Here is a 15,237-nt window from a genome sequence, read left to right as displayed (position 1 = left end):
ATGCATTTTTGTCGTTCCAGCCCAGAGGTCTAAGGATTAGTGGACGTTTCTGCCAGCCTGGAACTCGTGTGGTGGAAAAAAATGTACCCATGTGACAGTGAAAGAGTGAACACATAAAGACAAAAGGCTTCTTTTTAAGAAAAGGATAAAAATTAATTATCATTGTAATCTGGGACCAGTGCTTCAAAATAATGTTAAATTAGTAGTTTACTTAAATTAAAAATTTCCGTTTATGTATCCTAAATATGGCCATTTTCACCTCAGAGTTGCTTCCTTAATGCTAACTAGTTTTTGTGGAATGTTTCACCAGGTAGGGTTTAACTGCCCAGGGGAGTGGGACGTGAGCCCTATTCTAAATTGAGTTATATGGAGAACTAGCTCTTCATTAAAAAAATAATAAAGGATTAGGAGCTATTTGGATGATTGATGCTACTTTTATATGGAAATAATGAACTAATTAATTCCTATCAGTTTTTTTAAAAAACCTATACTTTTAGTGATAATAAGGAAAACACAATCATCAGAATAGCTCAGAAGCATGCAATGGAGAAAAGGGTGAAGACAGAAGTAACTTCTGTTTCCAGCATTAGTTAAATATTTGCCTTGATGCCAACACAGTACTAGTTGGATGACAGGATAGTACGTTCTATTAATGATGGGCTTTTCATTATCGTAGATATGCTTTTGCAATTTTCCTAGATTTCTGCTCCAGGGTCACATGGTAAGTCAATAGTAGTTATAAACCTCTCAGCATTGCGATCAATACCTTTGGCTGACGTAATCTAGACCTCTGGTGTAATTTACAACAAAGGACAGTTTGGGCGAGCCTCAATTTTATTACTTTCAATTCACCAACTGAAATATTTCACTGGTTTATGACTGAAGTTATTTCCAAGTTTTGATAGATAGGGAATTGAGATAGTCCCGAAGAAAAATGTCAGGTATGAAGAGGAAAAACACTTTATGGAATTAAAAGCAATAAGCATTTCTCCCTTTGGGGCATAATGTCTGCATACCTTTCTCCTGAAATTGTCTAAAGCACCACAAGAGTGCATCCTACGTGTCTGCATAGTCAGCTATGTATGTCTAGTCATCCAGATGGATTATAATATTAACGAAGTATTCCTTATCTTCGAAACACACTCCATATAACATATAACACCATATAACAATACTGTACTTAGTCTACTTTTCCTGAGTTTGAATAATCATTAACCACCCCTTTGAGCAAAGCAAGGAACAGTAATACTCTCTAGACATGAATACTGAGAATTGGGATTCCTGTCCTTGTGCCTTCCTGCAACTTTCCTATAATTTAGACAGGTTGTTTTTTTCCATGTCTGTTGTGAATTCTAGGTCTGAAGGTTAAACAAGAAAAAAGGAAACTAGTCATTGGAGAAGTGATTAAAGGAATAATAGAGAGTTTGGAGAAACAAGAAGGGATAGAGGTAGTCTTTGGGTGATTGGCACTAAGAGGAAAGGTGCCACCATCTTGTCATTGTTTTGTCATGCTTCTCAGCCCCCACCTGTACTGCCGTATCAATATTCAAGGACGAGGTAGAATCACAGCTTTATTTCCACTGTATAAAGCTGGTATGACGTGATGGATGGGGTAAGAATTTGTATTTAAACATCTATAAGGTTCCTTTCAGGCTTAATTTCCCTTTCATCAACTGCAGGCTACATTTACATGGGCTTTTACTGAGGATAATAATAATATCACAATTATTGAGCAACTATGGTATCCAGGTGACTTTACAAAGTATTTTTTAGTCCTTATACAACTTTGTGCAGTAAGTAGGACTAAATAGAAACTTAGGTTGAGAGAGGTTCAGTATTTTGCTCAAGATAAATCAGAGCTTGATTTATTTGCTTTACTAAGAAGCTTCACTTGGTATGTTTAAACTGTGATAACTGCCTTGATTTCAAACTATTTTACAAAGCTATAGTAACCAAAACAGTATGGTATTGGCATAAACCTGACACATAGATCAATGGAACAGAACAGAAATCCCAGAAATAAACCCATGCGTATATGGTTGGTTAATTTTCAACAGAGGCACCAAGGATATACATGGAGAAAGGATAGTCTTTTCAATCAGTGGTGCTGGGAAAACTGGACAGGCACATACAAAAGAATGAAACTGAACCATTATGTTACGCCATTCACAGAAATCAACCCAAAATGGATTAAAGACTTGAATGTAAGACCTGAAAACATAAAACTCCTAGAGGAAAACATAGGTAGTAAGCTCCTTGACATAAGTCTTGGTAATAATTTTTCGAGTCTGGCACCAAAAGCAAAGGCACCAAAAGCAAAAATAAAAAGTGGGACTATATAAAATTTAAAAGCTTCTGCACAGCAAAGGAAACCACCAACAAAAGGGAAAGTCAAACTACTGAATAGGAGAAAATACCTGCAAATCATATATCTGATAATGAGTTATATCCAAAATATACAAAGAACTCATACAACTCAGCAGCAAAATAACAATCTAATTAAAAAGTAGACAGATCTGAATATACATTTTTCCAAAGAAGACATATAGATGGTCAACAGGTACATGAAAAGATGCTCAACATCACCAATCATTAGAGAAATGCAAATCAAAACCACAATGACGTGTCAGCTCACACCTGTTAGGATGGCTATTATCAAAAAGACAAGGGGAAGAAAAAGGCAAGAGAAAACAAATAATGGTGAGGATGTGGAGAAAAAGGAACCCTTGTTCCCTACTGGGAATGTAAATTGGTGCAAACATTATGGAAAACAGTATGGGGGTTCCTCAAAAAATTAAAAAATAGAACTACCATACAATCCAGCTATTCCACTTTTGGACATTTATCCGGAGAAAATGAAAATTCTAACTCAAAAAGATATATGCACTCCCATGTTAGCATTATTTACAACAGCCAAGACATGGAAGCAATCTAAGTGTCCACTGGTGGATGAATGGATAAAGAAAATTATATGTATATATATAATTCAGCCATAAAAAAGAAGGAAATCTTGCCATTTGCTACAACATGGATGGACCTCAATGACATTATGCTAAGTAAAATAAGTCAGACAGACAAAGACATATGATCTCACTTATATGTGGACTCTAAAAAAAAACCCAAAAAATCCCAAAACCAAACCACAAAAAAAAAAACCCACAAAAAGAGCTCATAGATACAGAAAACAGATAGGTGGTAGCCAAAGGGGATGAGGGGGTGAGAGAAATAGGTCAAGGGGTCAAAGCTACAAACTTCCAATTATAAACTGTGAAGCCTCTTCAAGATGGTTTACAGATCTAAGAAAATGCACAGTTCTAATATTCACTAACTGTGTAATACTGTTTGTCTCTTCAATTAAATTCCTTGGGTTGGGAGAGACTGTTTATTTGTAAATCCCCATTACCTAGTACAATGCCTGACATATGTAGATGCTCACTAAGTATTAGTGGAATTAAATTAAATACTAATTAATTTCTTTTACATAATGTTAACTTGTTTCCTGAACTAAATTGGGTAAATTAACAGTGCAAGACATCAGCAATTAAACATTTAATGTGCTTGTACAGGTTTTGTATCCCTTCACCATATTTAAGGATGCAATCTCCTGTGTAGGCCAGAGAGAGCAAAAATATAATTGATGCCTACACTGTGGAGTGAAAAATCCTGTGGTAATTAAAAATACAGAGCATCAAGCAAAACTTTGCAAAGGGATATCTTTTTATCCCTCTCTCCATAGAAAGATTCCCTTCCACCCTCCATGTCAGTGATTCACCAAACATCATGGGAGCTACCTAGGTAACTCTGTATCTGTGGTGGCTTAAAGTGATTGAAGACAAGAAAATCCTGTTTCAGTAAAGCATTGTTTGACGACATGCTAAAAAAGTGACAGACACTTGGGATATAAAGAGGACAAGTTCTTGTCCTTCTGGGCATAGGGTCTGATTGAACTTCCTATGGAAATGCATCTCTTGGAGGCGAGGGAGTTTGACTGGGTACAGGCATTAAATTCTCTTTCACTAAAGAATCAGCCCCCACTATACTTTGTAGGCACTAGTTTAAACTCGGACCTTTTTTTAAAAAAAAATCAGACTGCCCCAAAGCTTAGATGACTGAAATTTCACCTTTGAATCCCTTTACCGTTACAAGAATATTCATGGATATAACCTGAAGGTAGTTACTCTAGTCCCTGGGGGCACCTGAAGAGTTGGAACCCGTGTAGATGAAAAGAGTAGTTTTAAGGGGGTAAGAAGGTCTCTCTCCTCCAACACCCAACTAGGTATCTCTGTGCCAACTGTGGGGTTGCAGCTCCATTGTCATGTCTTCTGGTCCAAGGATGCACCTTGCTGGAGAAGAGGATCAAGCTGAAGTAGGGGCCAGGTGCTCTAGCAGTTGAAAGGTTGTCAGGGAAATGTTAGGTAATTCAGCAGCGCAGGGGAAACCACCCTTAGAGAGGTAGACTTCCTGAGATTCAAGGATGCAAATTCTTTTAGATGTCTATGCATTAACTTCACTAAGACTCTCATAAATGGATGAGTTGGTACAGTCAGGTGAAATCAATCTTAGGCTTCCTCTGTCATTATGTAAATGGAGTAGGTAATCAGGCATGACTAGCAAAAACCAACTCAGTATACAAGATGATACATCACTTTAATTGTACGATTTATCAGAACAACAACTATTAACATACAAAGTACCATTCAGCTCAACTGCAGGTATAGGCAGTGACAAGTATCTAATTCTTCAAAGAATCACTTAACTCCCACAATCTGTCCAGACACATTAACCTAAGGACACGTTTATAAATAGCAAACATGATTTTCACATTGTAGCTTTCTCAAGCATATATACAGGTGTGCAGTCTTGTTGATGGGTTGATTTACATAAGCGCTATTCTCGATGTATTCATTCTCTTGACATCGGTGGAGACAGTTATTTCTTTCTGCAGAGTGGATTTTTTCTTCCTCATCCATCATTTACAATATTCTGTGAATCAGTATTACTCTTTACACTTCTGAAATAGTGATATTTGAATTGGAGTATCTCTGCAGTACAATTCCTTGTGTCTTCTGGTAAGTTCCACCATTGTCAAAGAGCTTTTGGTTGTAATCACTCTCTCTCGCAACAAGAGCCCAACTCTATGCTATTGGGTTTTAGCATAACACACCCTCTTTATAGCTTGCTGTGTTAACCCTTGGCTTCAAGTCCTGATGATGTAATGAGGGTGGGGTGTACTGGCAGTCAGTACATTTCCTTATCACTATTTACAGTCATTTAAAACCATGCTGTTATTAATCCAAGTCCGACATACGTTTTCTGAAATGTTCACAGTGCAGTATTTTTGTGGCCTAACAAAAGTTCTTTTACATCATTAAAAATAAACCTTTTTATAAAAATATAATACTTTAAATGTTTACATCGACAAAACCAGTTAGAGTATACTGTGCCACATGCATTATACAGTAGTAAGCACAAAATCCCACAGAACAAAACATCACAGAAGTCCTGACCAGAGTAACTGTTCATCCAGGTGAAATGGCCAGAACTTTCAGTTGCCTTTTTTTTTTTTCCCCTAAAATATGTTTTGCTTAACACAAAACATGTCCTAATGCAAAACTGGACTCCTCCTGATTTTATTGTCTCCAATTGCTTGTGGGGTGGAAGGCTGCCACCTGAGAAAGAGGCTAATATTTCCAGTCCATCGATTCTTTCTCGGCTCTACTTATGAGCCATGATTGGAACCAATAAAGTTTTAGTCGGATGTATTTTGCTTTAAAAACATGCTGAGTTACCTTTAAAAACATTTATCATCACAAATCACTTGTTTCATTTTCAGAGTCATCATTAAAAAAAACAAAAAAACAGACAAAACTTGTAAATGTCCACATCCAGGTCAGAAAGGTATCATTCTCAAACAGTTGATTTTTAAATGACAAATATTTCACTGTGACTAAGCTATTTTATGAAAATCTTATCGTTGTCTATGTACATATGTAAATATTCCTACTAATTTATAAACACATTTCACGTCCTGCTGTTTTGAAATGTTGACCGTGTTGTCTATGGATAGTTCTCCAATAAAAGGAATGTGTAGACAAAAATTTAAAAGGGAATGTTTACCTAATGGGCAAATCACAACACCAGTAATAAAAAAAATGTGTTGTTCATACAACACATAAAAGTTATTTGAAATACTTTAATTCTAAATGAGTGGCCTGTTCCCAGGGCTGCCATGTCTGTCCTGGACATTACCACTTCTTTTGAATTTTCTGTGATCAAGAAGCCCTCAAAATGCATTGCTTCAGTTCCCCATATGAAATCAGGTGGGATCCTGATTTTTAAAAATTTCAACCCAGCTTTCAGGTTTTGGCCTGAATGTGACAGGAGCGTCATCACAGTTGCAGGATTGCTGTTGGTCACTGGCCTGTGGGACCAAGCTTCTGGCTCCGATGCTTTGTCAGATGAGAAATTCCGTAGAATCCAGTCATTTTAAATAACAATATAAGGTCCTATAATAGTGCAACTTTGGCAAAAGCAAATAATACCTGGTGGCCTTTCAGTGGCCAGGCAGTGAAAAAAATATTGGACAAAGTGTGGACTGTTGTTTGGACAGTTCAGTGATGCTTGTCAGAAGGGGGCTGCTGGTACAGGTGCCTCCATCCATCATGTGTCCCCCTCGCCATCAACATTATCTTGTGATGACAACAGAGAAGGATATGGAGCGACACATTTGACATTCACGTATGTAGCGTTCACGTGGACATAGTGCTCCCCAATGAAAGTAGAGAATATCGCTGATATCCTGGAGACCAGTTCAGAAAAGGATGGGCGCAGTTCAGCTTTAGGGTGCCAGCATTTCAGCATCACTTCATACCTGTTTCAGAAAGGAAACAGTGCTGTGAGGACTCTGAAGGCAAGTATTTCTGTAAAAGTAAAGAACATAAGAGCTACAGAAGATCCTGCTGGAATTCTTACTTACAAGGGATCTGGGCAGTATTCAGGTTGTAGGAGCCTTCTGCCTTGCAACAAATATACTGTGATATCAAAGGTGCTGACATCAGGATAAGGTGGTGCTCCTCTTGTCATCAGTTCCCAGAGGAGCACGCCAAAGGACCACTGGTCAAACAAGGGAAGGGAGAATCCAGGTGAGGGAAGGGTGACCACACAAATATGAAAGGTGATCAGCAGGTCTTCATAACTAAACTTGGTTTAGTGTATTCAATACTATTGCTGTTTTGGGCAAAATCTTCCTTAAAGGCAATCAGTAAGCTACATAATTATGACTCGTTTAAACCAGAATTGGATAAAGTTTAGATTACAAGTAAATGTAAAGTTTTCAAAGTCCACATGATGATTAACATTTCATCAGTAGTTTGTAGAGTGCATCTTCCAAGTTCTCTCTTATAGGGTCAAAGCATTAAAATGTTTCTATCCTTCTTTTTTATAATAGCTTCACTACAATTTTAGATTATTAGTAAAAAAAAAGAAGACAAGGCTTCCAAAATTTAAATGTGTGGGATTTCCAAATGAATGTAAATACTACTTAAGAAATGTAACTTATCTAAAAGTTAATGTTAAAAGAGAAGGTCTAAGTCAGTAAAAGTAAAAATCCATATTAAAAATCAGAAGTAATAAAACTGCTAGGCATCAAGGCTCTCAACCGAAAATGAATTTCAATAAAATATATTTTGAAAATGTTAAAGGAGGAAATTAATATAAAACAGCTGTAACAGTACTTTACAGGATGATCACTAGGACACAGAGAGGTTGACTGATTTGCTAAAAATTCCCCAATAAATCTGAATTCACACAGGGATAAACATTTAAGAGTTCTTAACTCCTGGGTCTTGCTTGGTCTACTAAACTTCACTAAGTATGCAATTTCTTGATTTAGAGCACTCTCCTTGGAATAGATCAGGTCATACATATTATCTTGCCCTGGACGTGTGCCAAGGTGAGAATGACACAATGAGAGTAAGTCAGCCTGTGTGGGTCACCGAGGACCCAGGAAATCAGTTCTCCCCTAGCAACACTTCCAGGACACTCACAGACCAAGAAGCACATGGGGGCAGGAATGAGGCACTGAGAAAAAAGAAGCTCGGAGGGCAAAGAGAATACAGATCAGACATGCAGAGCAGGAAAACATAACATTGAGAAGCAAGTGTAGCTCGCAATACTCAGCAAGAAGGAGAATAAAGCTTGTGTTTCTGAAAGAAAGAAACCAGGTAGACACTGTGGTTGCCGGTACAAATCTCCATTAATGACTTTTTCCCTTTGCCCGAGTGCGAGAACCCTTTAAGGTCACTGACTTCCTTGATCCAAATAGAGAAAACAAACTCCTTCCCAGGTGGGCACTACGTGCCCTTCAAAGTCAAAGTTTTCAATGCATAAAAATCTTATGAGTCACTTCTGACAACTTCATTGTGTTAACCTTCAAGTTCCAGAATTTGCATTAGAATTTAAATCAATTTAACAAGTATCTACTGACCCTTGATGATGCACAAGTAGGTCACTGTTCAAGTTACTGGATAGGCCCCAAGGCTGATTTAACAGGGTTAAGAGTATTATGCAATTAACTGTCACGTAGAACAATAAGATCTAATAACTGCGATACAGAGCAATTATAGAAAAGAGGTACAAATGTTGTGAAAAGGCAAAGGGATAAGAGTGGGGTACTGAGAAAGGCTTTAGGAAGAAAGTGACAGTATAGCGGGTTTTGAGGAACAGGGAGAATATGTTAAATAGATACGTGTATTGTAAGGGCAGAAAGAGTGTTCTGGATGGAGGGAGTGGGCCCAGGGGTAAGAGCAGTCGTGTGTTTTTTTGAACCATAAGGACAACAGGTCACTCTGCTTGATGTGTGGAGTAGGTGAAGGGACGACGGATAGATAAGGTTGAAAGGGGACCATGTCTTTGAATGTTGAACGTGGGTTAAACTGAAATCGATGGGATGTGACTGGGGTTGAGCTCCAGGAGATTGCATCTGTAAACACTCTGCTTTAGACAAATAGGGGAAGCCCATCCACAATATGGAGACCAGTTAGGAGGTTTCTGAACAGGAGTAGGTGAGGGCTGCTACTGCTTACTGGCAACACAGAACCTTATGAGACTGAACTCCTGAATTAGAGTGGTGGGAAAGAGTACGTGTCATCGAATGACACATGGGTGGGTGTCATGCCCTTTAAAAAAAAAAGATTGTCTTATTTAATCTTTATAATAACCCTGTAATGTAATCAGTTTTGTAGATGTTTTAAGGATGAAGAAACCAAAGTTCTGAGAGGCTGATAACGTGTGTGATCAGGTTTCCCTAACCAACAGCCTAAGCTATAGGATGTCTGGAGGCAAACTTGCAAAAAAGGGGAAAGAGCTGGATAAGTTTATAAGGAATGATAGGGCTTGGACAATAACTGGGTATCAGAGGAGTGTTGGAGGAATCATGGGACAGAAGAGGTGAGAGGGAGGCAGTTTCCACGAACAGTCTGCCTTCCAAACTCCCCATAACAGCTTGGACTGCCAGGCTGGTGGGGGGAGGGGCAGTGAAGGAGGAGAATGATGCTGACCAAGAAGAGAGAGGCTGATGGGGGCCGGGAGAGGGAGGGGGAGAGAGAGACAAAGGCAGAGGGTGGTGTACAATACCTGTGCGTTAAGAAAGATGGACACAACATTGTAAAGCAACTATACTCCAATAAAAATTAATCAAAAAAGAGGAAAAAAAAAAGAATGATGGAAACAAGTCAGTTTAAGCTTCAAGACAGGAGAGTGCTGCCGTTCTTGCTTATTGTGTGAACGGTCAAGTCTTTCTGAATATCTGAGCACCAGCAGTGAGCTCACCTGAAGAATCTCTGCCTCACTTTATCAAAGGTGATGCTCAAAGCAGTTATTAGAGGTGAGAGATTGTTATAAGCTATAAAAAGTGATAGAAAGGCACACTGCCGAGGCAATCAAGGAATAGACACAGCCAAATTTGAGCATTCGAGAGTAGGTAAATTGAGATACAACACAATTTATAAAAAAGCACAATTGATTAAACAAATGGATAAATTGAGTCATTTGTTGAGACGTGGATGGATCTAGAGACTGTCATACAGAGTGAAGTAAGTCAGAAAGAGAAAAACAAATATCGTATATTAACGCATGTATGTGGAACCTAGAAAAATGGTACAGATGAACTGGTTTGCAGGGCAGAAGTTGAGACACAGATGTAGAGAACAAACGTATGGACACCAAGGGGGGAAAACCGCGGTGGGGTGGGGATGGTGGTGTGCTGAATTGGGCGATTGGGATTGACATGTATACACTGATGTGTATAAAATTGATGACTGATTTAAAAAAAAAAAAAGGATAAATTGATAAAATTTAACAACTGGTAAATTGATAACATTTTCAATAAAATTTAAAACTTCTGCTCTTTGAAAGATACCATTAAAAAAAATGAAAAGGCAAGCCAAAGACTAGAAAGATATATTGGTAAAAACAAATATCTGATAACATGTACCTGTATCCAGAGTATATAAAGAACTCTCAACTCAACAGTAAAATAACAAACAACCCAATTTAAAAAACACCAGAAAATAAATTCTGAAACTTAAAAAATGGGGAAAAGACCTGAGTAGACGTTTCACAAAAGGTAGAATAAGGATGGCAAATAAGCACATGAAGAGATGTTTAAATTAACATCATTAGTTATTTGGGAAATACAGATTAAAAAGAAAATTAGACACCACTACAATCTATTAGAATGGCTAAAATCCCACAAACTGAAAATGGCAAATGCTGGTGAGGATGCTGAACAACTAGAACTCTTATATATTATTGTTAGGGATATAAAATGATACTGGCACTGTGGAACAGTTGGCAGCTTCTCATAAAGTTAAACATACACTTAACTTACAACCCAGTAATCTTACTTCTAGATATCTACTCAAAAGAAATAAAAATTAGGTTCACACGAAAACCTTTAAGTAAATGTTACAGCAGTTATAATTACGTATAAGCAATTGCCTAAAACAGCAAAGAACTCAAATGTCCTTCAAGCAGTGAATGGATAAACACAACGTGGGACATCTGCACAATGGAATACTACTTAGGAATAAAAAGGAGTGAATTATTCTGCTATGGAAAAGAGTATTCAAAAAATTAAAAATAAAATTACCATATGATCCAGCAAGCCTACTTCTGGGTATATGTATTCAGAGGAAATTAAATCAGTATCTAGAAAAGATATTTGCACACCCATGTTCATAGCAACATTATTCATAGTAGCCAAGAGACAGAAGCAATCTAAATGTCCATTGACAGATAAATGGATGAAGAAAATGTGGTATATACATACAATGGAGTATTATTTAGCCTTAAAAAAGGAAATCCTGTCATATGCTACAAATGGATGAACCTTGAGGACGTTATACTAAGTGAAATAAACCAGTTACAAAAACACAAATACTATATGATTTCACTTATAATGAGGTATCTAAAGTAGTCAAACTGTTAGAAACAGAAAGTAGAATGGTGGTTGCCAGAGAGGCTGGGGGGAGGGGGAAATGGGGAGTTGTTCAGTGGATACAGAGTTTCAGTTTTGCAAGATGAAGTTCTAGAGATCAGTTGCACAGCAATATGCATATAGTTAACTCTACTGTACTGTACCTTAAAAATGGTTAAGATGGTCAATTTTATGTTTTTGCCACAATAAAAAAAGGAATAACTACTGATACATTGATACTACTGATACCTCTCAAACGCATTATGCTACGTGAAGGAGACAGACTCATATTTATTGTATGATTCCATTTATATGACATTCTAGAAAAGGTAAAACTATAGAGACAGAAAACAGACCGGTGGTTTCCAGGTCTTAGCGTTAGGGCAGGGGTTGAATACAAAGAGGCACAGGAAGTTTTCCGGGATGATGGAACTGTTTCATATCCTGGTTGTGGTGGTGGTGAATATACAACTGTATGCAATCTTTAAAACTTAAAGAACTGCACAATAAAAAGGGTGAAGAATTGGTATATTGCACAATGGTGATACCATTAATAGAAATAAAGAAGTGAGGCATTGACAGTTGGCAGGAAAGAATTTGAACATGGTAAATTTGTGTTGCTAATGAAAATATCTAGGAAGAGAGGTTCAAAGCGGACCCTTGATGGGAATGGTTGAAATCGTTGAGAGAGGCTGACACCTGGGGACCAAAATCCTGGGGGAGAGTTGTGTGTAAGGCTGTGAGAGAAGAAAGAGAAGCTGTCAAGGTAAAGAAAACACAGCCTAAAAGCAGGAGGAAAACAAGATGGTACAGTGTCCCCCGAAACCAAAGAAGGAGGAAATTTCAAGAAGGGAGGAGTAGTTGACGATATTAAATGCTGCAGAATGGTGAAGCAGGATGAAAAAGCCAGTTGGTTGAACAACTGAGAAATCAGTATTGACTTTAATGGAAGCATTTGTACTAAGTGTGAGACACTGTGCAATACTGGGTATGAATAACTGCACATATAGAGACACTCCAATTTTGTTGGAAAGGGCTTCAAGGGTATTCAGACTTTAGCTGAACTCCATCCGGGCATTTGCGAGACAGTAGACCTTTCTACAAACAGGCAAGTTTTTGCTTGTAGGTCTCAACATACATATGGTTTATTACATGCTTTTGGAAATGTTCCATGTCAACATTCAAAAGATTGTGCTGTCCTGGAAATGAAACTTTATGCAAATTTATCCATGCAATCAATAACCATTTTCCAAAGCAGCAGTGTATGGATTACTCAGGTTCACCCTTTATGTAGTACAGTATAGTGTCGTTCAATAAGAGGGAGAAAGACATAGCACTTCGTATCTATAGAAGCCTGTGTAAATTTCTAGTCAAGTATCTGAGTGACAGTTGTTTTATAAGAAGGGCTAACCTCCCTGCAGTGTGCGTGTATTTTTGTGGAGATAGTAGTGTGTGTACAGGGTTGTCAAAAAGCTCAGAATCCCAACTCTTGCCTTGAGCATCCAAAATTTCATCAGGCTTATTTTGTTTTAATAACTTTGCTGAGGTATGATTTATATATCATAAAATTTGCCAACTGTAAGTGTACAGTCGATGATGTTTAGTAAATTTATATAGTTGTGCAGCTATCATCACAATACAGTTTTAGATCAATTCCAACACCCCAGAAACTTCCCTCATGCCTGCTGGTAGTCAGTCTTCGCTCCCACCCTCAGCACCAGGCAACCGCTGATCTGTTTTCTGTCTCAGTCTTTTGCCTCTTTCTAGAAATTTCCCATAAATGGAATCATTCAACGTGTAATATTTTGGGTCTGCCTTCTTTAACTTGATATAATGTTTCTGAGGTTTATCCATGTTGTAGCATGCATCAGTGGTTCCTCTACGTTACTGAATAGTATTATTCTGTTGTATAGATATACCATGTTTTATATACCCATTCGCCAGTTGATGGACATTAAAATTGCTCCTGGTTTTTGGCTATTATGAATAACACTACTGTGAGCATTCATGTGCAAGTCTTTGTGTGGGCGTATGTTTTCATGTGCTTATTAGCTAGCTCTTCATACATCTCCGTGGTAAATATCTATGCAAATCTTTTGCCTATTTTTAAAAAATGGGTTATTTTGTCTTCTTATTGAGTTGTAAGAGCTGGTTCTGGTTCTTACCAGTAGTCAAGTCTGGATGAAATGTATGTTCTTTGAGGATGAGTTAATTCTCCCTACCTAATGCCTTCACTTGCCACCATCATTAATATGTCCTCAAGCCTACCTCTCTCGCACCCGCTTTTTTCATCTTTTTCAGAGTCTTTTAGGATCAGAATCCCAGGCATTAAGCTCTAGCGTGGGCCATCACATCCTCTTACCAATCTTATCCACCCTGAAGTCCCATTCCTCCACCTTGTCCTGTGATACACTCGTTCATTGAAAACAGACTCCCAGTCACCCTCAACTTATTCTCTAATGACTCCCCCACTTCCTTGGGAACTGAAACTCTGCTTTCACTTAAAGACCACAACGTCTTTGAAATTCTTACCAATAGAGGCCACACCTCTCTTTCTTGCTGACTCACAGGGAGGAGGCAGATGACTTCTTGCCTCCTAACACTGCACTCAGATCCCGGTCCCCTGTTATATCTTAAGAGCTGCCAACCCTTTCTCTTTTGCAATCTATGTCCTCCGTTACCGTTATTTTCTCCCTACCTTGTTTGCTGATGTCACCAGTTAACATTTTTCCCGTTTTCAGGTGTTATCCTCAAGGACTGAGACATTAACAGTTTTTTAACTCCACATATCACAGTCCTCTTGACTTATCAAAGGCAAATAGAATATTCCATCCACCACCAGGGTCCTCAGCACACTCTAGACCAAATCACTTAGGTCATTCAGCTTCCAAGACCCTTCTTGTGCACTGAGTAGCAGTGGACCCTGCTGACCATATCCCATTACTTCTTGAAACTTTCTCTTCCTCTGGGTCTCCCTCCTCTCTGCTTTTCTCCCTCACTTCATGTATGTAGGTTCCTCTGAATAATTGTATTTGGACTTTCAAAAGCCTATTTCCAGCCTTGACCTCTGCTATGACTGAACTGTGCCCCCCCTTTCCAAATTCATATGTTCAAACTCTAACTCCCATTGTGATGGTATTTGGAGGTGGAGCCTTTGGGAGATAATTAGGTTTAGATGAGGTCATGAGGATGGGGTCAGTGCCCTTACAAGAACAGACACCAGAGAGCTTACTCTTGCTCTCTCCCTAGCATGAGGCACAGTGAAAAGGTGGCCATGTGTTTTCCTCACCGGAAGCTGACCACACTGGCACCCTGATTTCCCACTTTTAGCCTCTAGAACTGCAAAAAATAAATGTCCATTATTTAAGCCACCCAGTCTATAATATTTTGTTATGGCATCCCTAGTTGACTAAGACAACTAAAGAGTTTGTACAAGCTGCAGATCCACATTTCCAATGGCCTGACAGACCCTTCTGCCTGTATGTCCTACTCCCAAGTCAAACTCAATATGTTCAAGGCTCAATTGGTATTTTTCCTCCTAAACCGGCTTTTGCTCCTCTGCTTCACATATTTGTAATTGCACCAGTATATAACTTTGCTCAGCTTTGACTTTCATCAGTTTCTTGCTAAATATTGTTGATTCTACCTCTGAGATGCCTTTCCTTCCAACTCTTTTCTGTTCTTACAATTTCTATATTATTTCAAATTCTACCTCTCACTTTGTCTTCCTGCATCTACTCCTCTCAAAACATCTTACAGAA

At 38.3% G+C, this 15,237-nt stretch overlaps 1 protein-coding gene across 1 annotated transcript in view; it reads right to left on the bottom strand.

The window, feature by feature from the left end:
* Positions 1 to 4,628: 4,628 nt before the first annotated feature.
* MET (MET proto-oncogene, receptor tyrosine kinase) overlaps positions 4,629 to 15,237 on the bottom strand; it is a 125,675-nt gene continuing 115,066 nt past the window's right edge. Inside the window, exons 20-21 of the mRNA XM_068549346.1 lie at positions 6,977 to 7,113; positions 4,629 to 6,871 (exon numbers count right to left, since the gene is read on the bottom strand). Of these exons, the coding sequence (XP_068405447.1) occupies positions 6,661 to 6,871; positions 6,977 to 7,113 (348 nt within the window). The 3' untranslated portion in view covers positions 4,629 to 6,660. The remainder of the gene's footprint in view (positions 6,872 to 6,976; positions 7,114 to 15,237) is intronic.

Source organism: Eschrichtius robustus, chromosome 8 (assembly GCF_028021215.1).
Source record: "Eschrichtius robustus isolate mEscRob2 chromosome 8, mEscRob2.pri, whole genome shotgun sequence".
NCBI lineage: Eukaryota > Metazoa > Chordata > Mammalia > Artiodactyla > Eschrichtiidae > Eschrichtius > Eschrichtius robustus.
Note: the sequence above shows the minus strand (reverse complement) of the source record. Positions and strands in the feature narration are given on the sequence as shown.